The sequence below is a fragment of the Ursus arctos genome, unplaced genomic scaffold, assembly GCF_023065955.2.
Source record: "Ursus arctos isolate Adak ecotype North America unplaced genomic scaffold, UrsArc2.0 scaffold_6, whole genome shotgun sequence".
NCBI classification, from domain to species: Eukaryota; Metazoa; Chordata; class Mammalia; order Carnivora; family Ursidae; genus Ursus; species Ursus arctos.
In genome coordinates this window covers 83706020-83730190 of record NW_026623078.1, presented here as the reverse complement: position 1 = coordinate 83730190, position 24171 = coordinate 83706020, and the positions used below count along the sequence as shown (strand labels likewise).

At 44.2% G+C, this 24171-nt stretch overlaps 1 protein-coding gene across 10 annotated transcripts in view; it reads left to right on the top strand.

Moving 5' to 3' along the window:
- Positions 1-24171, top strand: part of TRAPPC9 (trafficking protein particle complex subunit 9) — a 593937-nt gene that overhangs the window by 65892 nt on the left and 503874 nt on the right. For all 10 annotated transcript variants that reach the window (XM_057307937.1, XM_048212431.2, XM_057307936.1 and 7 more), the window contains 2 exons: positions 7772-7893; positions 13881-14006. In XM_057307937.1, coding sequence (XP_057163920.1) covers positions 7772-7893; positions 13881-14006 — 248 coding nt within the window. The remainder of the gene's footprint in view (positions 1-7771; positions 7894-13880; positions 14007-24171) is intronic.

Here is a 24171-nt window from a genome sequence, read left to right as displayed (position 1 = left end):
TCCGTTTTGTTTGGGCATAGTGTCTAGATAGTGCCTTTGTCCAGCAGATTAGTTAGAACACGGCGATCATGAATCATCATCTGTAGTAACGGAGTTTTGACAACAGTATCTGTTGTTTGTTTCACAAGGGAAAAGATAATATAGAAATACTTCTCAGCTCTATTTTAAAACCTTGGAACTTTGAGATGAGTTCCGCAGACCATACAAAGCTATTTTCACTAATTTTAGATCTAGACATTTTATGGTTACATAGCAGAGTAAATTCATTAGCTAGACTTGGCAAGAGAAGTGTAATATTGATTACTTATCTTAATTAAAATATTCTGCTTCGGTTAAAGTAATTAGTGCTGTGAGTAAACAAAAATAAGTTTGCATTTGTATGCGACATGGGGATAGACTTCCTCTATTTCTATCTGTTTTTGGGGACATTTTGTAGCTTTTCAGCAGTGTTCTAACTTTAGAATTCTATTTTAAAAATCATCACTTTGTCTAGTGCAGTTTGTGCTGAGTTTAACCTGTCTTAGGCTCAGAATTTCACTGTTTCCTAGGTAAAGCTTTTCCTCTCATTATACTGAGTTAGTGTCAGAGTTATAGGAATTGTGATTTCTAGGCTTTTCCTCTCCATATATTTGAAGTTGGCTATCAAATATGATTTCCTTCCATTTCTTGAGTTTTCATTATTCAATTAGGATTTTTGAAAATCAATTTGTTTTAATATGTTGTATAAATCTCCCTAGAAACTTCATGTGTTTGTACTTCTAAGTTTTCAATTTATGATAACTTAAGTATACTCTTGTTTGTTGGTAACTATTTTTCACTAGGTATTTGTTTACTTCTTCGTAATTAAGGCATTTTTTTAAATGAGTGGGTGGGCATGTTTTAAAAAATGCCTTATATTTCTTTATTGTAAAAGTCATGTTCATTGTAGAAAAATCAGCCCTGATTTTAGTAATGTGACTGCTCTGTCCTTTTTTTTGGATATTTTGTCAATTTTATTGATCTTTTTTAAGGAACCAACTTTTAGTTTTGTAGGTTTTTCTTTGTTTTTAAAATTATCTATTTCATTTATTTTTGATAATAAAGATAATAACCTTTATTATTTTCTTTCTTTGATTTTAGTTTGCTGTTATTTTTCTAGTTTCTTAGTTTACTTGAGATCTTTTTTTTAAAAAGTAGGTATTTGTAGCTATAAATTTCCTTCTAAGCACTGTTTTTGCTGCATCCCATTTTTGGTATATTGTGCTTTTGTTTTCATTTGGCTCAAATTATTTTCTAATCTCCCTTGTGATTTCTTCTTTGACACATTGGCTATTTAGGTGTGTGCTATTTAATTTGCAAATATTTGTAAATTCGCCAAATTTCCATCTGTTGTGGATTTCTAATATAATTCTGTTGCAGTTAGAGATCATACTTTGTGTGATTTTAGTTCATTTAAATTTTTGAGATATGTTTTATGATTTAGGTTCCATGTATGCTTGAGAAGAATATGTATTCTGCTCTCATTGGGTGGATGCTCTAGATGGCTGCTAGTTCCACTTGTTGAAGTCTCCTGTTCTTATTTTATTTCTGCTATAGGATTTTTACCATGCTTCCTCCAACTTCCTTTAGTTTGCTTAAAAACCACAATTCCTTCAGTATTTCTTCCTGAGTTGATTTCTCTCTAATTCTTTTGAAGATATATCTCCAGTCTTATTCCAGGGTTTTATTTTTTTCAGGGAAAAGAAATTAGACCCTCGTGCAAGACTTGGTTCATAATGAAGGGTTTGGCAGCTGTCATGGTGTCCCTTTGATCATAGTGCCCCTGTGGCTGCACAGCACTGTGTACCGCTGTGATACCACATTCCCAGGGCCCAGCCCAGTGCTGGCTTGTTGGAGGAACACAGTGGGTGTTATGAGTGAAAGAATGACCATTCTACTTGTGGCTTATGATTCTAGTCTGTGATTTGTCTTTTCCAATTTCATTTATATTCCCAAAGGTGTATGTTTCAGTACTCTTATGTTTGCAAAAACACATACTATTTTTTTGTTTTTGTTTTTTAAATTAAGATGTTTTTAGGATTATGTATGTGTGTATGTATGTGTGTATTTCAAGTAATCTCTATGCCCAGTGTGGGGCTTGAAATCATGACGCTGAGATCAGGAGTTGCATGCTCTACTCACCGAGTCAGCCCGGTGCCCCACATTCTGTGTTTAATAGACTTGTTCTATGATTGAGTTTACTACAATTCTACTTTTTTTAACTTTTGATTTTGAAATAACTTGAAATGTCCAAAAATTAAAGTTTCAAGAACGGTGCAAAGAACTCTGGTATACTCTTCATCCATGGTTATCATTTACTTTATTATTTGAACTCTGTGTGTTTACACACAGTTTTTAGGGCAATTCGAGAGTAAGTTGCAGACCTGATGCCCCTGCCCTGAATTCCTAAGTATGTATTTCCTAAGGACAAGATCATTTACGTACAAAAACAGTATGGTGATTAGAATCAGGAAATTTAAAACCGATAGAATACCTTTATCTACTCAATTCTCCTAACTGCCCCAGTGCAGCAGTTCTATTTCTAGAGCCAGGATCCAGCTCAGGATCACACCTTGCGTTTAGTTTCCACATCATTTAGTGATATTTAATCCGGTGTAGTTTCTCAGCTTTTCTGTGTCTTTTGTGATACTGATATTTTTGAAGAATACCAACCATTTATTTTATAGAATGCTCCTCAGTCTGGGTTTGCCTGCTTCGTGATGACGATGTTATGCATTCTGCGGGGGCGGAGCGCACAGAATAAGTATGTCGCGTCTTCACCGCGTTGTGTCGGGAAGCATGTGAGGCTGGTTTGTCCCATTACTGGCGGCCACTTTGATTGCCAGCTACAGCAGAGCTGGCCGGGTGTCTCCAGTGTGAAGTTAACTATTTTCCTTTTTGTAACTAATAAATAATTTGTGGGAAAATACTTTGAGGCCATATAAATATCCTGTTTCTCATCAAACTTGTACCTGCTAGATTTGACATTCACTGAAGATTTTTGCCTGAGTCAGCTGATGGTTGCCAAAAGTTGATGGTCTGACTTCATCATTACTTATCCATTTACTAGTTAACATTCTCATACACGTAAGAGCTTTCTCACCCTTCTCTCAGTCCCTCCTTCCCTCCCTCCTGTCTGTCCCTCCGTCCATCCATCCATCATTACTGTGGACTTAAGGATCTTTATTTTATTCAGTGGGTTCTAGTCCATGGCTTTCATTCTTCATTTTGCAGTCCACTGGCTAGTTTTGGCCAGTGGGAGCCCTTTCAGGCTGGCTCTTGTATCCTCTGATGTGTTCCTCATCAGTTTTTGAGCCTTTCTTTACATTCTGGATGGAGATATTTATGTTCATTTTGTACTTTCCCTGTCCCAGCTTTGGAATCAGACATCCCTCTCCAGTGTTCTAGTTCCTTTCGTTGGTAAATGATATTTAGAAACCAAAATCGGGTGCTGAGTATGCCATTGCTTGTAGGCCCTTTGAGAAGGGCTGTTATCTGGAGTTCATACTCTCCTATCTCTAATTCCGATCCAAAACTTGAGGGGTCTTTCCACTCTTTCTCTGTGTTGTATTTATATCTTCCTTCTCTAACAGTGAGAAATCTGGCTCCTGGTGTTATCAATATATTTACTCATTTTCTCAGCCCTACAGTATACAGAAAGTAGTTTCAGAATTACTAAGCAATGTCACTATAAAAACAAACCTTTAAGTAGAATTTAAGACTTGCATGTGCTCTGTCTTTATACCGAGGATAAGTATACAAGGTACCGTGAACAGAAGTTGATTGGGTTTGTCCTTTAATCTTCCCTGTCAAGGTAATTCTGTTATTTACTGGAAGTGTAGGTAGACTCATTTGTTTCTGTTTGTATGCCATTATAGGCTCCCCCCGTCTTTATTGATTGACTGATTTTTTTTTTTTACTATATAGAACAAGAAATGGTTCCAAAAGTCAAAACTATACAAAAAGTTATACCCAGAGAAGGGTCACTGCCTCTCTTAGCCCTCTTCCCTCATTCCCATCTACCTTTGCAGGGGACTAATCTCATCTGTTCCTGGTTTTTCACTCTGGTGGGGTTGTTTGTTTGCTTGTTTGTTGTTGTTGAAAAAACGAGATAGATGTTCTTAAATCTATTTCTTGTGCAAAAGGTAGCATATTACACCTGTTCTTTATATTTGGCTTTTTTTTGTTCTGTCGTGTTTACCTCATATCCTGGCAGTCAGTCTCTGTCAGGTCATGGGGACCTTCCCCACCCATTTTCACAGGTGTGTAGCGTGCCGTGTGCACACGCGTATTTGTGCGCGTGCCATATTCTGATCAGTCTCTGCGTGGACATTTTGGTGTCCAGTCGTTTGTACTGACGAGTGATGCTGTGGTGAATAACCTCACACACGTGTATCTCTCTGTTGTTGGAATGGGATCTTCAGCGTAAATTCCTAGAAATGGAGTTCCTGGGTCAAAAGGTTAAAAAAATATGTAGACACAATTTTATTAGATTTTGCCACATTTCTCTCCATAGAGTCATAGCGTTTTGCGATCACAGGATCCGTGCACGAGGGCGCCTTTCCTCTACAGGTTTGTTACCAATTCCTTGTTGCGCTTTTACATGTGACCAACTAGATAGACAGTAGGTGACATTCAATAGCTTCTTAAGTGGGGAGGGCCGTCTTTATATTTTTCTTTTGCGAATTATCTGCTCATATCTTTTGCTCATTTTTTTTCTATTGGATTTTAGCTTTTTCTCAATTTTTATGACCTTTATATATTAGAGCTCTTAGCCCTTTGTTATATATGTTGCAAATATTTTCTCTCAGATCTTCATTTATGTTTTGGCTTTGTGGTATTTTTGCTGTATTTTTACATAATTGAATTTATCACTTTTAAAAATTGCATTGGATTCACATGATAGCGAGACAGCCTTTCCCTATATCCAGGTTTTAGAGGAACTCACCCATGTTACTTGAACTTCTTTTATGGTTTTCTGTTTTACATATAGATCCTAGATCATTTGGAGTTGCTTCTTGTGTTTGGTGTGAGGTACGGGTCTGTTCTGATCTGTTTCCAAATGGCCAGGTGTCTCAGTACCGTTCATCAAAAATTACATCTCTGCCCCAGTCTTCGAGGTGCCCAGTCTCACGTCCAGACCTGTCAGCAGCACTGTCTTCCTTGCTGGCCCTCTGCAGACGGGCCCAGGAGCACCCGTGTGGCAGGGGCTTGATTTTTCATCAGGACAGCGGATGCGAGTGAGCCAGTGCAATGCCAGCCTGCCCGCTGCTGCTGGGCTCACTGCCACACCAGTGGGTGCCTGCCTTCTCTGAACCCTGTTGCTGCTCTTCTCTCTCCTGGTTTTGTCTCTCTCCTGCCTCGTTTGTCTCTGCTTTATGCCCTCTTACTTCTGCTTTGTTTTATCTCTGTGTGTCTTGCCTTGTGTGCCGTCTTGCTCATAAGAGGACTAGGTAACTCTCTACCTGTCTCTTGAATGAATGAATGATTGTTGGATGGATGCCTGAGAACCACTGTGATGATGCTGTTTTCCAGACTTTCCCTCCACTTCTTAACTGTGTCCTCTCTTTTCCTTTCCTCCTGCCTGGCCGTCAGCCTGCCTGTTTCATTGATTTTTCCTATTTGTAGACTCAAGGTTGTGGTCTTGATGACTCCTTGTTTCACTGGTTCACACTAACATTACATGTGGGCTGTCAACACTTTGTAGATGTCAAGAAAGATCGAATCTATTGCATACCAGTTTTTTAGAGCTTGTTATTCTTTTCTTGAATGAAATGAAATCACTATGATCCATAAGCTCTCTCGTGAGCTCTGTTGTTGTTAGTTTCCGACACGTTGTGTTGTTCTGGGTTATTCTGACCCTGCGGCGTGTCCCCCAGCCTCAGTGCTGGCGTTTAAGCTAATCCTTAAGTGAACCCTTGTTATCCCTGATGCCATTTCTTTAAAGGTGGGAGGGGGCATTTGCTCCTTCTCCCTCAGTGGGGACTTCTCGATCATGTAGGAGAGGAGGTACCATGAAGAATGAAGGACCCACCTCACTCTGGCCCCTTGGGTTTCCCTTCCTTTCTTCAAGGGAAAAGAGTGAAAGTCAGTGATATAAATTGTTAGAGCCTGTTAGATAAATCAAGACTGCCTATACACTTACTAAGTATTCTTTTAGCCAAAAACAAATGTATTACATGCACGAAAAACACACAAATCATAGTGGTATTATGGTGAAAAATGTAGGCCCAAGTCTGAATCCTACCCTGGAGTCACTAGCTGTGCAGTTCTGAAAACTAGCAAGACTAGTTAGCCTTCCCAGGACTTCTTTCCTCAGCTGCAGGAACGAGGTACACTTGGAGCCTCCCTCGTAACGTGGCTGGGGGCTGTGAGGGAGAGCACGGGAAGAAGTCCTTAGCACATGTGCCGGGTCCTTCTACGTGCAGAATCATGTCTGTTTGGCTCCAGTGGTGTCGTAAGCACTCCGTGTACACTCTCCCTGCTCTGAAGGGATGCTTGTGGCTTAGAGATGGAATTCTCAGTTCTGTGAAGATTGTGTCATCAGGCCTTGATGATTTGAATCTGTTCTTTAAAAAGGTATACATTTTAGGTTTTTTCAAGCATGCCCTTTTCTCTTATTATTTATAGTTCTATCCTCTCATCCTTTGCTGTGATTTTCACAAAATCTGGAGGAAACAAGATCCCAAGCCACCTGCCTCTTTGTGGCTCCCTGTTGTGGTTCTTTCTTCCCTAGCTAGAGGAGGGTTTTGCATAGGAGACTGTCTCTGTTTCCCCTTTCTTGGAGTCTCTGTCTGTTTGTCCATCTGCCACCCGTCCATCTGTCTGTTTATGCATTTGTTCTTCTGTCTTGTTCCCAAAAGCATTTAAGGCAGCTTACAGAATAAGAGAATACCCAATAAGCAGGAGAGGAAATTGGGCCAAGATGAGAAGCGAGGGTAGGAGAAGAGCTGGCATGTGTGTTACGGGCGGTGAGGTGCATGCCTGGGCCCCGTGGGTTATCAGGATCGGCAGCAGCCTTGTGCCTGAGCCCCCAGCAGGTGTCGGGAAGATGGGATTTGTCCGGGAGATAAATAAGGGGCTTAGCAGGAGCCCAGCTTTTCCTGTTACTGAGGCTTAAGAGAGTATTTTTTGTGTTCTTTGAAATCAAAAACTATTTCATCTTTTTTTCTCCCCTGTCAGAGTTCCATATGTAGTTGGTTATGTTTTGTAAATGGAGATTTCTCCAGAACTCCTCCCCATGTGAGTCGGATGGCTGGGGGAATTTGGCGGTTCCGCTTAGTGACAGAGGTTGGCCAGAAATAGAAAATGGGAGCCACAGACAGGACACTGCGTTTGTCAGTTATATTTCTTTAGTGCTGGATGATTTGGAAAATGCTTTCATGTAGTTTATCTTCGTTTGAGGACGCGTGTGTCTGCCTGCTAGCGCTCAGCTTAGAGCTGCGAGGTAATGTGCACCGGCTGTGTTATCTTCAAGACGGCTAAGCTAGTTACTACGGACATGTTACTTTTATATAATGCATCCCATGTTCTCTAGTAAAAGGTTTCAACAAAGAGGAAAACGTACCCTGAGTTAATTATCATTTACTACAGGGCTTTGATGGTAAGACTTATGGGGGACATGTAAGCTAGGAAGAATTTAAACTGCAGGGGGGGAGTATTTAAGTTTTATCCTATTTGTGCCCCTCTTTCAAACGAACAAAGAAGACAGAAAAAGCAAAGGATTATTTCTTTTCTTCCTTTTGGTTTGCAGGTGCCCTCACGAGCAATGGCATAAATCCCGACACCAGTGCTGAAATCGGACGTGCTAAGAACTGTCTTAGTCCTGAGGACATAATTGACAAGTATAAGGAGGCCATTTCCTATTACAGCAAGGTGATTTTACTGCTTCATAAACCCCTTACATAATTGTGTTGTTTTAACTAGGAGTTCCTGGTTTACACCGTGAAATAGGACAGTATCTCCAGTTATTTGGTTCTGTAAGTATTCGTGTATTACTCCCTAATGTATAATACAATATACCTAAAAATATTTTTATTTCTGATTTAAAATAATGTATATTTATTTCTATTTTAATTTTTTAAAAAGATTTTATTTATTTGTCAGAGAGAGAGAGAGTGTGCCTCCGCACTGGCAGGGGGAATGGCAGGCAGAGGGAGAAGTAGGCTCCCCGCTGAGCAAGGAGCCTGATGTGAGGCTGGATCCTAGGACCCCGGATCGTGACCTGAGCTGAAGGCAGGCGCTCAACCGACTGAGCCACCCAGGCATCCCTCAAAATAATGTATATTTAATTTAATATTTGGAGAAAGGGGAAAAAAGACTGTCATAGCCCCACTATTCAGAGATAGTCATTTTCACACTTTAGTATCTATTTTCTGGTCTTCTTGTCAGCGTATATTGCTGATACCCTAAAACATGGCGAGCATTCTGGGCTCACTGTGTGGAGGCCTGCATTTCTTATTCCGCGCATCGTGTGTTCCTCTGTGTGGTTAAATCTTCCGTGGCGTGCTTTTTAATGATGTGCCTAGCATTCCGTCTTCTGGGTACACCATTCTTGTTACTCTGGATTTAAAAAAGAATTTAAATTTCAAATATACTTTCTGAAGTACTGAGGATGAGAACTCCAGCTGTGCAGGGGTGTGGCCGCAGCGGCAGGTGGGAGCCGCCCGCCCCCTCCCCCTTACTTCTTAGACTGACGAGTGTGCAGTCGGGTACGTATCTCTCGTGACCGTCAGGCCTGCGAAGCGTGTGTGTGTGCGTGCACGTATGTCCTATTTAGGAAGACGAGGCTGTCCTGCGCCTGTTCTTCTGCTGCTTGCCTGGTTCCCCGAGAGGTATGTCATGGATGTCTTCCCGCTGCAGGCAGCTGCCCTCTGCAGATAGGGTGGGAGGTCCTCCAACACGTGCACGTGGTCATTTATTCACGCTGGCCTTTCCCTGAGACCGTCCTGAACCCAGGACGGGGAGCGGGCAGCACCTAGAGCAAGCCGTGCCTGCTCCCGCCGAGCCCACAGCTCGCTGCGCTTGCTTCACCGTCGTCCTCGGATGGACACTCAGGCTCTCACTTCCTACTGCTAGGAAAGCAGTGCTGCAGCGAACATCTTCGTACATACGTTCTTGTGTCCTTTTTTAAAGATTTTCTTGATTTGAGAGCGAGCAAGCACGAGGTAGGGGGAGGGACAGAGGAGGGGGGAGGGGCAGAGGGAGGGGGAGGGGCAGAGGGAGAGAGAGAATTCTTAAGCTGACTCTGTGCTGAGCACAGAGCCCGAAGCGGGGCTGGATCTCACAGCGCTGAGATCGTGACCTGAGCTGAAACCCAGAGTTGGATGCTTCACCAACTGAGCCACCCAGGTGCCCCTATTCTTGTGTTCCTGTGTGATTATTCCTTTAGTTAAGATTTCTGGGAATTTAATCACTGGACGTGACATTTACATTTATCATAAATTCTTTTCAAGTTACTCCTCAAATTCCTTCTCCAATAGAGATGAAAAGGGGTAGAATTATTTAACCAGTTTTTTATTATTATTTTTAAAAAGAATTAATTAATTAATTAATGAAAGAGAGAGAGAGCATGCATGCATGCACCCATGAGCAGGGGCAGGGGCAGAGGGGAGGGAGAGAATCCCAAGCAGACTCTGTGCTGAGTGTGGAGCCTGATGCCAGGCTTGATCATACGACCCTGAGATTGTGACCTGAGCCGAAAAAGAGCTGGACGCTTCATCCACTGAGCCACCAAGGGGCCCCTGTTGTTAGCATTTTAAAATATTTACCTCCTTACCTATACTTATTTTGTGTACATTATGACACAGCAATATCATTTATTTTTTCCAGGTTACTGATTGTTCTACCGTGACTTATTGAATTAATACCTTTTCTCTCTGATTTGAAATCCTGCTTATTCATTTATTAGAGTCTAAGTCTGACCTTTTTACAAATTTTTTTCTTAGTCTTGCATCACGATATTTTATTTCCTGTAGTTTATTTAATATATTATAGGGTGTCTTCTTTTCTTTAAAATTCCTTCCTCTGATCCCAGATTTTCTTGGCTAGTATTTTGACTTTATTTATTTATTTATCTATTTATTTATTTATTTTAAAAAGATTTTATTTATTTATTTGACAGAGATAGAGACAGCCAGCGAGAGAGGGAGCACAAGCAGGGGGAGTGGGAGAGGAAGAAGCAGGCTCACAGCAGAGGAGCCTGATGTGGGGCTCGATCACATAATACCGGGATCACGCCCTGAGCCGAAGGCAGATGCTTAACCGCTTGCCACCCACGCGCCCCTTGACTTTATTATTCCTAAAGAATTCTGAAATATTTTGTTCAAGTTACCAAAAAAAAAAAAAAAAACCCCAAAAAACTAGATTGGAATTTTCATGGGGCTTGCAATAAGTTTTGAATTATTTTTAGGAGAACTTATATCTTTACAAAATTACTTTTTTCTATAGAATATGTTAACATCTCTGCATTATTATTAACATCTTATTTTAAGTCCCACGATACAGTTCCGGTTGTCTTCATCGAGAATGTGAGCTTGTTTTTAAGTTTATTCCTAGTTATCGTGTTTTTGTTAATTTTGTGGGTGAGATTTTTTTGCCATTGTATTTTTGAACTGCTTATAGCTGATACATAGAAAGGCAGATTGATGTTTCAATACTCATTTTGTAAGTGGCTAGTTAAAAATTGTAAGTATTAAGTACTTTTTCCAGAGTCCTTGCTTTTCTGTCTTTTTAATTGTTTCCAAGATTATCAAAGTGATCATAGCCAAGCTCTGTCAGTGGGCAGACAGATGGAGAAGAGTCACGTGGCTTGTAGAACTACTTCTAGCAGTGTAGTGAGTGCTTTGGGCTGGAGAAACAGAGGAACCCAGGTTAGGGCAGGGAAGGAAGCTCTGGCCGTGCGCAGGACCCAGGCTCTCCTTCCTCTGTGGCAGAGCCCTGTGGGCATGGCAGGTGTGTGCCACCTGTCCAGCCAGGTCTCACTGAAAGCTAGTGGCTGCCCGCAGCACCGAGTCAGTAAGGATTCGAGACGTGTCTGCCGTGGGTGCAGCACAGGCGTCAGGCGGCCATGGGTGATGCGTTTTCCAGTCCCGAGAGTGGAAAGAGTAGAGGAGCTGGGTTTGAGGCTCTCCTCCCGTGTCTCCCGGCCGTCTGACTTCAGTGCAGCTATGCGCTCTCTTTCAGCTCAGGTTCCTTTTCTCTCTGGTGGTGACATGAAGCCTTGCTGCGTCGCGTTTTCAATCAGGGTAAACGGTTTGTATCTATTAATGCCTACGGCAGTGGCAGGCTCATTCGTATTGCTCCTAAAGAACTGGTCACCGTCTCTCCTTCCCTGGTTGAATACGTGTTCAGCAAGACGTCTGGGAGAAACCAGTTCCTCATGTTGTGTAGGGGACACAAATACAGCAAATGGATGTCTTGCCTGTCCCTCTGGCTATATTTTCATTTGTTTGCTTCATTTACTTCTTTCCTCTTATGTCCTCCACCACCATGAGGTGACAGCGGTCCAAGAATATTTGTGCGCTGTCCAGATCTGAGTGTATTTGATCTGTGTACACACACACACACACGCACACACACACACACTCTCATCAGGCTACCTCCCGCTTACCGAGGGAGAAGCACCACCTTTGGCTTTCATTCACTGCGAGTGATTGCAAACTCGCTTAAGCAGACTCTTGGTGGCTTCACGAATGATTTTTTTATTAGATTTCTGATTGGTGGCCCAGGAAATTCTTTCGTATTAGAACTGGTGACTAGAGACACAGACCTTCTGCTGAGATACTGGTGTTGGAAGGAACCTTAGAGAACGTATGGCCCCATACCTTTCCATAGCTGAGATGCTGAAGTCCAGAGAGGTTAGGTGACTCTATCAAAGTCACACAGTGGCATTATTTGGACCAGAAGCCAGGTCTTATGTCTTGTACACACAGATGAAAAGGCAGCTAGGATGGGGAGGCAGAGGACCCTCCTTGCTTGAGTTACAGTGTTGGGCAGAGTTCTCAGTGTTCACCTGCCTTTAGCTATGTTTGTGTGGCCTCTCCAGAGAAGGTCACTTTGTCCCTAATGGAATGATATTGCCACCATAGTTTTGGAGTCAGACAGACCTGAGTTCAAATCCTGCCTCCACCAGTTACTAGCTTTGTAACCTTGGGCCAGAAACTTTACTTTTTTTAGGTCTCATTTTGGGACCTAAAATAAGGGTAATATTTGTTTTAGGGTTTTTGTTTTAGAATTGAATGAGCCAATTCCTGAAGAATTGCTTGTATATGCGGGGACCTGTGCTGGTGGGTAATTACCGAGAACCTACTAGTGAGAATGGGTGTTGATCCCTGTGCTTTTGTTCGAGGAAAATGCTTGTGGGAGACTAGGTACGTAGGCAGTTAGTAATTGTCCTTTCTTTTCCTAATCCCTGCTGATTATGGACACCTTTCTACTAATGTATGAAGAATTTTTTATGATCGCAGTTTAAATCTCTTTGTAATATAATTAAAAATATGTAAATGTAACATAAATTATGTGAAAAAATAGAGTTGACTTTTATTCTCACCTAAATGGAAGTTTTAAGGGTTTTGAAGGAAAAGAAGTTATTTAATTTCAGTGGAATAAAGTCCTTATGTTAGTTTGTTGTTGTTAAATGATATATAAAAATTGGTAGATTTCTGACCTCAGAGTTGGTGGTTAGGTAGGTATAGTTTCTTTTTATGATTGTGTCTGATAATTGTTGTAATATATCATGAATTGTAGACGTGTCACGTATTTGAAAAGAGGAACATGGAGGCCTGCCCTTCTGTACGATTTCTTTTTCTACCTTATAGAAATTAGTAAGAAGCACGAGCGATTCTGCCTTTGCTTTGTCATACTTGGTAAATGGGCAGGTAGGCCTGCCAGGCCTCCAGAGCTCTCAGTACGCACGTGATGGAACGGGGCGACTCCCCATGTTTGATGCCCGTGAAGAGTATTGGTGAGGGACCTCCTCACCCTTGGGTGCTCGTGTACAGGGACTCACCTCTGTAAACCTTTTCTTCAACTGCAAGTTTTTTCAGATAGCTCAACTGAAAATCACTCCAGCTCGGGAACTTAGGAAAAAAGACAAAACAGGTTTAGAGTGGAAAAGAAATCAGGCAGCAGAACAGTCAGCGTGCAGAGTTCCGTAGTGTAGCGTTGGGCGGGGCACAGGCGCTGGGGAGAGGACGCTGGAGAGAGGGCCTGGGGCGCTCTGGAGGCTCCTCCAGCCTCTGAGCCACGTGCGTGGCTGCTCTCCTGGCTGGAAGCTACCTCGGGCAGAGCCGTGAGCTCTGGAGGCGAGGCTTGAGAGCACTCAGCCAGTATTACTATCAAGTGGGGAATAAAGGCCGGGATGGCTTTTCTGTCTACTCTGTCTTCGTTTGTCCTTCATCTCTGAGCTGAGAAGCAGGACCAAGTAACTTGGAGACCAAATCAGAAAGGCGTGGAATACTTAAGTGGAGGGCACACAAGGATACAGGGAGCTAGAATGTTTGCGCAAAGTCAAATGGATTTACAACTTCAGCAGGTGTGAGAGAGTCTAAAGGTGTTTCAAAGTACGGGAGATGCTAAGTGGAAATGGAGGCAAGTATCCATTGACAATATTTTGAAATTTTGTAAAATATCCAGCTGTTGTGCATTTGTGGGTTCAATCCACCAACCTCCTCTGACCCCATAACAGATGGGCTTTCTCAAACACAAACCTCCATCCCCCTCTCCGCACCGTGGGGGGACTGTCAGGTCCCCGAGCTTGGGGAAGTGCGCTGCGGGGTCCCAGAGGCCCCATGGTACGGCTTTCACGGTACGACAGAGAATCTTTGCTCTTCCTTTGACAAGCTCCTCCTTCCTCCCTACAGTACAAGAGCGCTGGAGTGATTGAGTTAGAAGCGTGTGTCAAGGCTGTGCGTGTCCTCGCCATCCAGAAGCGGAGCATGGAAGCCTCAGAGTTTCTCCAGAACGCTGTGTACATTAATCTTCGGCAGGTGGGTGTGCGTCCTGCTTGCGGACGAGTTCGCACAGCTCTTTGGAGCTTCTGCTCACGAACCCGTCTGACTCTGCTGCACTGGGACTCAGTGCGGCACGGTGCCAGCTCTGCAGCCAGAGCTTGATGTCCTGATTAATGTGGCTACTTGTTTTATTTCTTCACATTATGATACTTTACTTTCAAAATCTCACAGTGTCTATCCTTAAATTTTTTCTTGATTGGAGAAACCATTTTGCCTCTTACCAGCTTTGTGACCTTGAAGGAGCTCTGTGCCTCTTGCCTCACTCTTGTCACTTGGGATGTGACTGCCATTTGTCACCCTGTATGTGTTTCTGGAACATGAAGTCTGTGGAAGTCCTTTGTACAGCTCACGTTACACAGTAGGCACTCAACAAAGGCTGCTCAGTCTGCATCTGGATGGGATTTTACTAAAGCAATCATTAAAACTCCTAGTTGTAGATTGCTACTGCAAAATCATGAAGCTGCTAGTCTAGAAAGCTTTGAGATGTTTAGCTAGTATGACTTGGATTTTTATGGACGGGGCAACTAAGTCTCCAGCGCTCAGCAGCTTGCTTAAGGACCTGTGACTGGGAGCGGAACACAGGTGACTGCCACACAGTAACTCTTTGCTGAGTGCAGGCTGTGTGGGGGGTGGGAAGGAAGCGTGGAGAAGGCAGGTTCTGCCTTCTACCAGCTGACAGCTTTGTGGTAAAGATAGACCTTCGGTGGTGGGGTGCGTGAGAAAAAGGGGGCGGGGAGCAAGTGGCAAATGGATTTAAGCTAGTTTGGTGGTGGTGGAGGGTGTGGGGCCCGGGGCTGTCTGAGGCAGTGAGCTTCAAGCTGGGATGGGAAGCATGGATAGGAGATAGCCAGGAGAGGGGGAGGTGGGAACCGAGCATTCTGGAAGATGGCTCAGCAGGAGTGAGCCTGAAACCAGAGAGAGTGCGTTCCCTGGAAGGACCCGGACCATGTGGAGACAGGCTGGAGGGGGAGCTTGAGAGAGGGACCCGGGTCAGAGCTGGAGGTCTTGTTGGCCAGGGGAAGGGTTTGTAGTTTATTCTAAGCACAGTGGGTTTTAGAGGAAAGGCCGTACAGGCACGGGAATGGAATGATCCCATTCATCTCAAGTAGGGAGGAGTGATGTGGGGCTGGGTGGGCAGACAGGTGCTTCCAGTGCCGAAGGGAGAGAGGGAGCGGACCATACACACGGTGGTACAAGGGGAATGATGGGGGACTTCAGGGGAGGGTCAGCCGGACTGCCGCCCAGGCTCTGGCTCCACAATGCCCATGCTGTGCTCTGAGAGGGAGAGCTGCAGAGGGTGCTTTGGGGGGAAAGGTGATAGGTTCACTGGTGGATTTAGTGAAAAACCTGTTAGATATGTGGGCCTGGGGCTCAGGCGAGAGGGAGGGTTGGGGCTGGGAGAAGGGAGAGAGACTAGAGTCATTTTATATTGTGGGCACATAAAAAATATGAATAAGAAGACACTCAGGCCTCTACATCCAGATTTAACACATTAATATTTTGCCATATTGACTAGAGATTCTTCGTTTTCAAAATAGGAATAAAATAAATAGAAACAAAACTGGAGCTAATGAACGTCCCTGGGTTGGTGTGTATCCTTCTGCCTATTTTGATACCTTCTATGTTATAGCCATAATCTATAAAGTGATAAATATTTTAGCGTAACACTTCAGCACAGGGGCTCTGGCTTCACTCCCTTGTGCAGGTGGTGTGGCCGATCTGTGCTTCCTTCTCTTCCCTGGGAAGCACCTCACTGCCCCTCAGGCCCCTCGTCACAGTGACTCCCAGCTCAGACGGGCAGGGAGGCTGCTGGAGCAAATAAGACACCGCAGGGAGAGACAGAAACAGAGGGAAGCCAGTAAACCCAGTACCAACAAATAAACCACAAAGAGAAAAATCCTGCCGCGTTTGGGCCATTTAGTGTAAGGGAAACAGCACCACAGAGACTCTGAGTGTGGAGTGGCAGTCCCTCGGTGGCCTGAGCGGTTTGTTCCTGAGGGGAAGCCACTTTGTAGGCAGGCAGGGGCCAGCCCTTGTGAGCGTGGAGACTGTGGGCTCGTCAGGTGCGTGGGGGGTGGTCCTCATGGGAGTTCACGCGGTGGAGTCCTGCAGGCCTGGAGGGCCGTCAGACAGGCTTGGGCTCACGCCCCGTCCTTGCCCCTTATTAGCTGCGTGACCGCCAGCAAAATCCCTCCGCCCCTCTCTTAACGTCTCTGTGTGAAATGGTAGAATAGCAAGCTCTCCTGGCGACGAGAAGGACTGGTTTAGATGAGATGTGCTGTGTCTGGGACTGTCGTGGGATCTGCCCTGCGGCAGCTCTGCAGGTGTCACAGTCTGGTGGGGACGGGGGTGGGGGGTCACCAAGAAGGCCTGAAGCCATGGGACTGCAGACCGTGTGCTTGGGGCAGGCGGGGGGAGGGCCCGGTGCAGCCAGAGCGGCCTTGCACGTGGAAGTTGAGGGTTTTGGCTTTCACGGTACAACAGCTGTTTTCACAGTGGGGACATAAGTGCACATCTTTTGTTTTTTATTTTTTTATTTTTAAATTTTTTTTTCTAATTTAAATTTAAATTTTATTAGTTAACATACAGCACAATATTGGTTTCTGGAGTAGAATTTAGTGATTCATCACTTACATGTAATACCCGGTGCTCATCACAATGAGTGCCCTTCTTAATGCCCATCCCCCATCTAGCACATCCCCGCCCACCTCCCTCCATCAGCCCTGTTTGTTCTCTGTCTTTAAGAGTTTCTTATGATTCGCTGCCCTCTCACTTTTTTCTCCCTTCCCTTATGTTCCTCTGTTTTGTTTCTTAAATTGCACATATGAGTGAAATCATGTGGTATTTGTCTTTCTCTGACTTACTTCATTTAGCATGATACACTCTAGTTCCATCCACATCATTGCAAATGGAAAGATTTCATTCTTTCTGATGGCTGAGTAATATTCCGTTGTATATATAGACCACACCTCCTTTATCCATTCATTACTCAATGGACATCTGGGCTTTCCCCACGATTTGGCTATTGTGGACATTGCTGCTATAAACATTGGGGTGCAGGTGCCCCTTCCAATCTGTATTTTTGTACCCTTTGGATAAATACCTAGTAATACAATTGCTGGGTCATAGGGTAGCTCTACTTTTAACTTTCTGAGGAACCTCCACACTGTTTTCCAGAGTGGCTGCACCAGCTTGCATTCCCACCAACAGTGTAAGAGCGCTCCCCTTCCTCCGCATCCTTGCCAACATCTGTTGTTTCCTGACTTGTTCGTTTTGGCCGTCCTGACTGGTGTGAGGTGCTGTGTCATTGTGGTTTTGATGTGCATTTCCCTAATGCCAAGGGACGTGGAGCATCTTTTCCTGTGTCTGCGGCAATTTGGGTGTCTTCTTTGGAGAAATGTCTGTTCATGTCTTCTGCCCATTTCTTAACTGTTTTTCTTTTTTTGGGGGGGGTGCAGTTTAGTAAGTTCTTTATAGATTTTGGCTACCAGCCCTTTATCTGAGAAGACATTTGCAAATATCTTCTCTGATTCTGAAAGTTACCTGTCAGTTTTGTCAACTGTTTCCTTTGCTGTGCAAAAGCTTTTTATCTTGATGAAGTCCAGATAGTTCATTTTTGCTTTTGTTTCCCTTGCCTCTGGTGACGTGTCTAGTAAGAAGTTACTACGGCTGAGGGCAAAGAAGTTGCTGCCTGTGTTCTCGTCCAGGATTTTGATGGTTTCCTGCCTCACATTTAAGTCTTTCATCCATTTTGGATTTATTTTTGAAGTACTGTAATATTTTATAAAATGAACTATTTTTACAGGAAATGGTAGGTGACAATAAGAGAAAAACTTGGAAAGAGCGCCGCACCTTAGCAGACACGAGAGCATGCTGTAGGACCAGCGTATGTTCATCCCAGCACCAATGCCTGCTATAGACCACATGTTCAGGAATGATTCTGGGCCATTTAAGAACATTTTGGCTCATGATTCTCTTGACTACAATCTGTGACCTCTTTGTCTCTGGTTAATTTTCTCTTCAGAGCCATTTAAATTTTATGCGGGCTACTCTGTTCAGATATAAGAATAGCCTCTTTAAACTTCTTGCTGCAGTTCCTTAATGAAGCTGTTGCTAAGGAAACCCAGCAAAAGCTGGTAGATACGCACATGAATATTGTAACCTCGGAACTTTATGTCAAATTAAGCTCAAAATCAGAGGGATGGGGAGATTCAGGAAAGGCTTTTTACAATAGAGGGGAGAAGTGTGAAGATACAGCCTAGGTAAGACAGACGTGTCAGCCCCGGCAGCAGGGCACCCGGCTTCCAGGATGGTGTGTGGGGAGTTCATAGTTGTTGCAAGGAGACGGTTGCATGGGGAGGGAGGAAAGTCGAGTTCCTTACTGAGAAGGGAAAGGAGAGAGGGAACGGAGAAATGTCTGGTTGAACAACATACGGCGTGGCGTTCTTGTATTTAGGAGAGTGGTTTTGTGGGGAGCAGGCATAGAAGGAAACCTCAGAGCTGTAGAGAAAGGAGCAGATGGGCGGGTCTGTGCTGCCAGTTGGGCTTCAGGTGAGGAGCTGCATGCGAGGCCATGGGGTCTGGCTCAGTCCTTGCGCTGGAGCCCAGCACGCCGAGGAGAGAAGGGAGGGGTGAGAGCAGGTGCCCCACGCAGCCCCACGTGTTCGGTCAGCACAGGCGCTCCGGGATGGGAAGGCTGTTCCAGGACTTGCCTCGTGGGGGGTGCCCCGTGCTGTAGGTCTTCATCTCGGGGGGGCACCTGGGCTCTTGGAGCTCATGGTCTGTCCTCCTGCCTCAGCTCTCGGAGTCTGCAGTCGCCCTTACAGAAATCCACCTCCTTCGGCACACGCATTTTCATCATTTCCATCCCCTCGTTCTGTCTGTTCCGTCCTCAGTTTCTCCTCACCCTCATTTTTATCTTTTTGTTGTTGTTGTTGCTAAATTGTGTTTAAAAAGTTGATTTAGATTTTTTTTTAGAATGAGGCAGAATGTAAATAAATACATAAACAGAATCACAGACACTTACTGCCTTTTGAAATTCTAAGCTGCTTAGCCTAGTAGTTACTTAAAAATGGAACTGAATATTAAAGTGATACATTTAAATAACAAAGTTTGGTAGCGCACGTGGAGTCAGAGCGGGGGCCATGTCTTAGCGGTCTCCGTAGTCCCCGGCCAAGCACGCTTGTCGGAGAGCAGGCCCTCACTAACGTGTGTCAGGGGGCCGAGGCGCAGACCGCCGTGAGGAGCGCAGTGCTCATGGGCGTTGGTGCCGCTCCTCTGGGTGCCTGTGGCCGTGACCGTGTGCGGGTGTGCGAGGCCTCGTACCAAGAGCCCTACGCGCGTTTCCGCATTTCATCTTTAAAGCCCTCCTGTGAGGACTTTGTATTTTTAATCTATTGTACACTTTATTTTGAAGGATTTTAGGCTTTCAGAAGAGTCACGAGAGTAGTACAACGAACACGTATATACTTTTCACCTAAAAGGACAGTATTTGTCTTTTTGTGTCTGGCTGACTCACTGACCGTAACGTTTTCAAGGTTCCTCCATGTGGTGGCAGGAATCAGTACTTCCTTCTTTTTTCACAGCTGGGTAATAGCTGTGGATATGTCACATCGTGCGGATGTGCCACAATGTGTGGACATGCCACGTTTTGTTTATTCTATCATAGTTGATGGAAATTGGATTGTTTCCACCTTTGGCTGTTTCTGAATGAAGCTGCTATGAACACTGATGTGTAAGTTTTTGTAGCGACATAAGTTTCCCGTTCCCTTGGGTGTATATACCTGGGAGTGGCGTTGCTGGTCACCCTGTGGCTCCGTGTCTGACGTTCTGCACAGTTACCAGACTGTTTTCCACAGCAGCCGCACCATTGTCCGTATGGCAATGTGTGAGAGTTCCCACATCTTCACATCCTCACTGACGACTGCTATGGTCCAGCTTTTCGTTATGACCGTCCTGCTGGGTATGAAATGCTCATTTTGGTTTCAGTTTTCATTTCCCCGATGGCTAATGATGTTATGCTTATTGGCTATTGGTAAATGCATGTAAATTCTTTGCCAATTTTTAAATTGGGTTTTGTTTTCTTTTTACTGTTCAGTTGTAAGAGTTTGTTATATATCCTGGATACTAGTCTCTTATCAGATATATGCTTTGCAAAAATGTTCTCCCTTTCTGTGGGTGGTCATTGCACTGTCTTGATGATGTCCTTTGCAGCACAGTTTTTAATTTTAATGAAGTCCGTTTATCTGTTGTTTCTTTTATCACTCATGTCCTTGGTATTGCATCTTGGAAACCACAGCCTAATCCAATGTCATGAAGATTGATTGTTTTCTTGTAGGAAGTTTATAGGTTTAGTTTGTGTGTTTAGGTCTTGGATCCATTTTGAGTTAATTTTTATCGTATGCAGTTGGGTTCAAGTTCATTCTGTCGAAGGCAGATACCCAGTTGTCCCAGAACTGTTTGTCGTGTGGACATTCTTCTCCCACTGAGTGGTCTTGGCATCCTTGTGGAAAATTAATTGATTGTACATGTAAGGTTTGATTTTTAATTCTGTTGCATTGATTTATATATCCATACTTATGCCAGTACCGTACTGACTTGATTATGGTAGCTTTGTAGTAAGTTTTGAAGTTGGGAAGTGTGAGTCCTCAAACTTTGCTCTTCTTTTTCAAGATTGGGTTGGCTATTCTGGTCCCTTAAACTTCTGTGTGAATTTTGGGATCTGCGGGTCAGTATCTCCAAGGAAGCCAGCTGGGATTTTGATAGGAATTAGGATGAAGCTGTAGGTCACTTTGGGGAGTTTTGGTTTCTTAATATTATCTTCCATCCCATGAACCTGAGGTGTCTTCCATATTTAGGTCTTTTACAAAGAGATCGGTGATCTCTTATTGTTTTCAGTGTACAAGTCTTACACGTTTTTGTTAAATTTATCTCATTATTTTATTCTTTTTAATGCTATTGTAAATAAAAGGCTGAGTTTCTTGAGGGCAGGACTATGTCTTGTTTATCTGTATATTTCTAAGATTTTATTCATAGTAAGTGCCAGATCTATATTTGTTAAATGAATCTATTTACAGCAGTCTCTCTCTCCCCATTTTATAAACGAGACACCCAGATTCAGGTTATGCTACCTGAATCAGACCCTGCAGGGGGGCACAGTGTGGGTGTTACTGCGAGCTTATTCAGGATGCATTCATCTTAATTTCTTTAAAAAAAAAAAAACTTTGGGTGTATTTAGTCAGATGCTTTAAGTCAGATGTGTAGAATAGCTAGGGCTATTAGTTTCAAAATAAATTTCTAGTGAGAGTGCTGTACTCGAAGCCTAATTCGTATGACTCTTTGAAGAGGGTCATGTTTGGGGGGCTTGGCTAATTAGCACTTGTGTCGATTAAGTCACTACAGCTGTAAGTGGTGGAGGAGCACTCGTGAGGACGAGGGAACCGTCCCCCATGGTAGCGTTGCTGCGGTTGTGAGCAGAGCCGACTCCTGACATGGTCTAGCTTGCGCGTCACAGCCCGCTGCAGTGAGCCTACTAAATACTTGGCCAGTCATCTGTTGAAACAGAACCACAAGCACTGATGAAAGTTCAAGGAAGGGGAGTCCTAAAGAGTAAGATTGAGGTTCATCCTTTGAGAGCATTTTTCTGAGAGTAGGCGTTGGATCCGTGCCGAAGAGGGTGGCATTGGAGTCCGCTGTTTGAGATTTACAGGGTACAGTACCCCTGCATGGCAGCCCAGGGTTTACAAAACTCCAGTTCCAGTCCAAGGGAATAGCGAGCGGGAAGCCCCGTGGTGGGAGGAACGTGGCTGCTAGAAGCTGAGGCACCCGGGGCCGGGCAGGCAGGCGTGCGCCGGGGAGGTGCAGGAAGCAGTGCAGGCTGCGTGCCGTCCCCCTTCGGCTTAGCCTCAGAGCGGTGTGCAGCCACTGGGGATTTTGAGCAAGGGCGTACGGTGCTGTAAAGCGTCACTCTTCCGGAAGCCCGGGCAGGAGGTGATGGGGTGGTGCAGAGGAGGCCGCTTTGAGGTTTGGCCGTCAGGGGGTCTTCATCCTAACTCTGCCCCTTAGCCGCAATGTGGCCGCACGGCTCACTCAGGGAAGCAGCGTTTCTCTCATCAGTTGGACTGCTAATGCCCCGACTTCCCAGGATTGTTGTGAAGCTTCCGTGAGATGACACGTGTGCAGCCCGTTACCCGGCTCAGCGCAGGCGTTCCCGAGCGGCTCTCAGGGAGGCACACCTGATGGGACTTGCTCACTGACCACAGACGGGCTGTGAGGGAGCGGAAGGCGCAAGCGGGGTGCTCTGTCCTGGGACAGTGCCCGCGGCCCGGGAGGAGGGCGGCCGTGGGTCCGCTGTGCGCACCTGGAGGTTGACGTGCCTTTGGAGCATCTTAGTCAAGTGTCACGGGTGAGCAGCGTTGTGCAGCTGTGGCGCCCACCGAGGACGTCGGTCCCCAAGCTGAGCATTTTCATACAATCCTCGATCTCTGAGGACCCTGCAGTATTGATCACTGAAAGCGAAGACATACTTTATATTACAAGTGAACAGTATTATCATTTCTGTCATGGAAACTCATCTTTCTTTTTTTTTTTTTAAGACTTTATTTATTTGTTTTAGAGAGAGGGAGAGAGAGAGAGAGAGTGGGCACAAGTGGGGGCAGAGGGAAAGAGAGTCTCAAGCAGACTCTGTGCTGAGTGTGGAGCCCGACGTGGGGCTCGATCCCACGACCCTAAGATCACCACCTGAGCTGAAACCAAGAGTCAGACACTCAACCGACTGAGCCACCCAGGTGCCCCCATGTCTCTTTCTTTATCACTGATTTCACAGCTGGACACTTACGTTGTACGCTCACTTTGTACAGCCCTCGCCTAGCCTCAGGTTACACGGGCAAGAGCCAGCAAACCTGCCTGTGTTCTAGGAACGAGGCCGAGGTAGGTGGTAGCCTTCTGTAATTTGCCTAACTTCGAATTCTAGTTTTTGATTTAATTGCCTTTATTTTATGTTCTATTTTCCTTTACGTTTATGTCATTTTCCTGACAAGAGAGACATCTTATCTCATTGTCATGTTTAGATTAGGTATTTCTAAGAATTGCTGATTTCATCTGTAGTCTATGTATTTTATTAACCTTCTAGATTGTTTTCTCATTTTTTGGCTTTGCCCCTTTCTTAATTTTGTATGCCTCTTTAAGTCTCTATCCTATTTGGGACCTTAATTTTTTTATTATTTTTTCCACAAATTTTTAAAATTTGACTATAGTGGACACACAACGTTACATTACTTTCAGGTGTAAAACATAGTGATTTGACAAGTTTATACGCTATGCTCTGCTTACCACAAGTAGCCACCATCTATCCCATACGTCACTATTACAATATTGTTGACTATATTCCTTATTCTGTGCTTTTTATTCTCATGAGTTACTCATTCTGTAAGTGGAAGCCTCTCTCTCCCCTTCATCCATTTTTCCCATCACCCCACCCCACTCCCCTCTGCTAGTCATCAGCTTGTTCTCTGTATTTATAGGTCTGATTCCACTTTTTTGTTTTGTTTTGTTTTGGTTTGTTTTTTAGATTTCACATATGAGTGAAGTCCTATGGTGTTTGTCTTCCTCAGTTTGATTGCATAATGCCCTCTAGGTCCATCCATGTTGTTGCAATGACACAATCCCATCTTTATTTTATGGCTGCACAATATTCCATCGTGCGTGTGTATATCTTCCTTATCCATTATCCATATCCTGTCCTTATCCATAAATGTCTATCAGTGGATGCTTGGGCTGCTTCCAAATCTTGGCTTCTGTAAATAATGCTGCAATAAACGTAGAGTTGCATATATCTTTCTAATTAGTGGTTTTGTTTTCTTTGGGTAAATACCCAGTGGTAGAATTATTGAATCATATCATATTTCTGTTTTTCATTTTTTTTGAAGAAGCTCCATACTGTCTTTCACAGTGGCTGCACCAGTTTGCATTCCTACCAAGTGCACGTGGGTTCCTTTTTCTCCACATCTTCACCAACACCTGTTATTTTATGTCTTTTTGATTGTAGCCATTCTGATAGGTGTGAGGTGATATCTCATTGTAGTTTTGATTTGCATTTCCCTGATGATGAATGATGTTGAGCATCTTTTCGTGTGTCTACTGG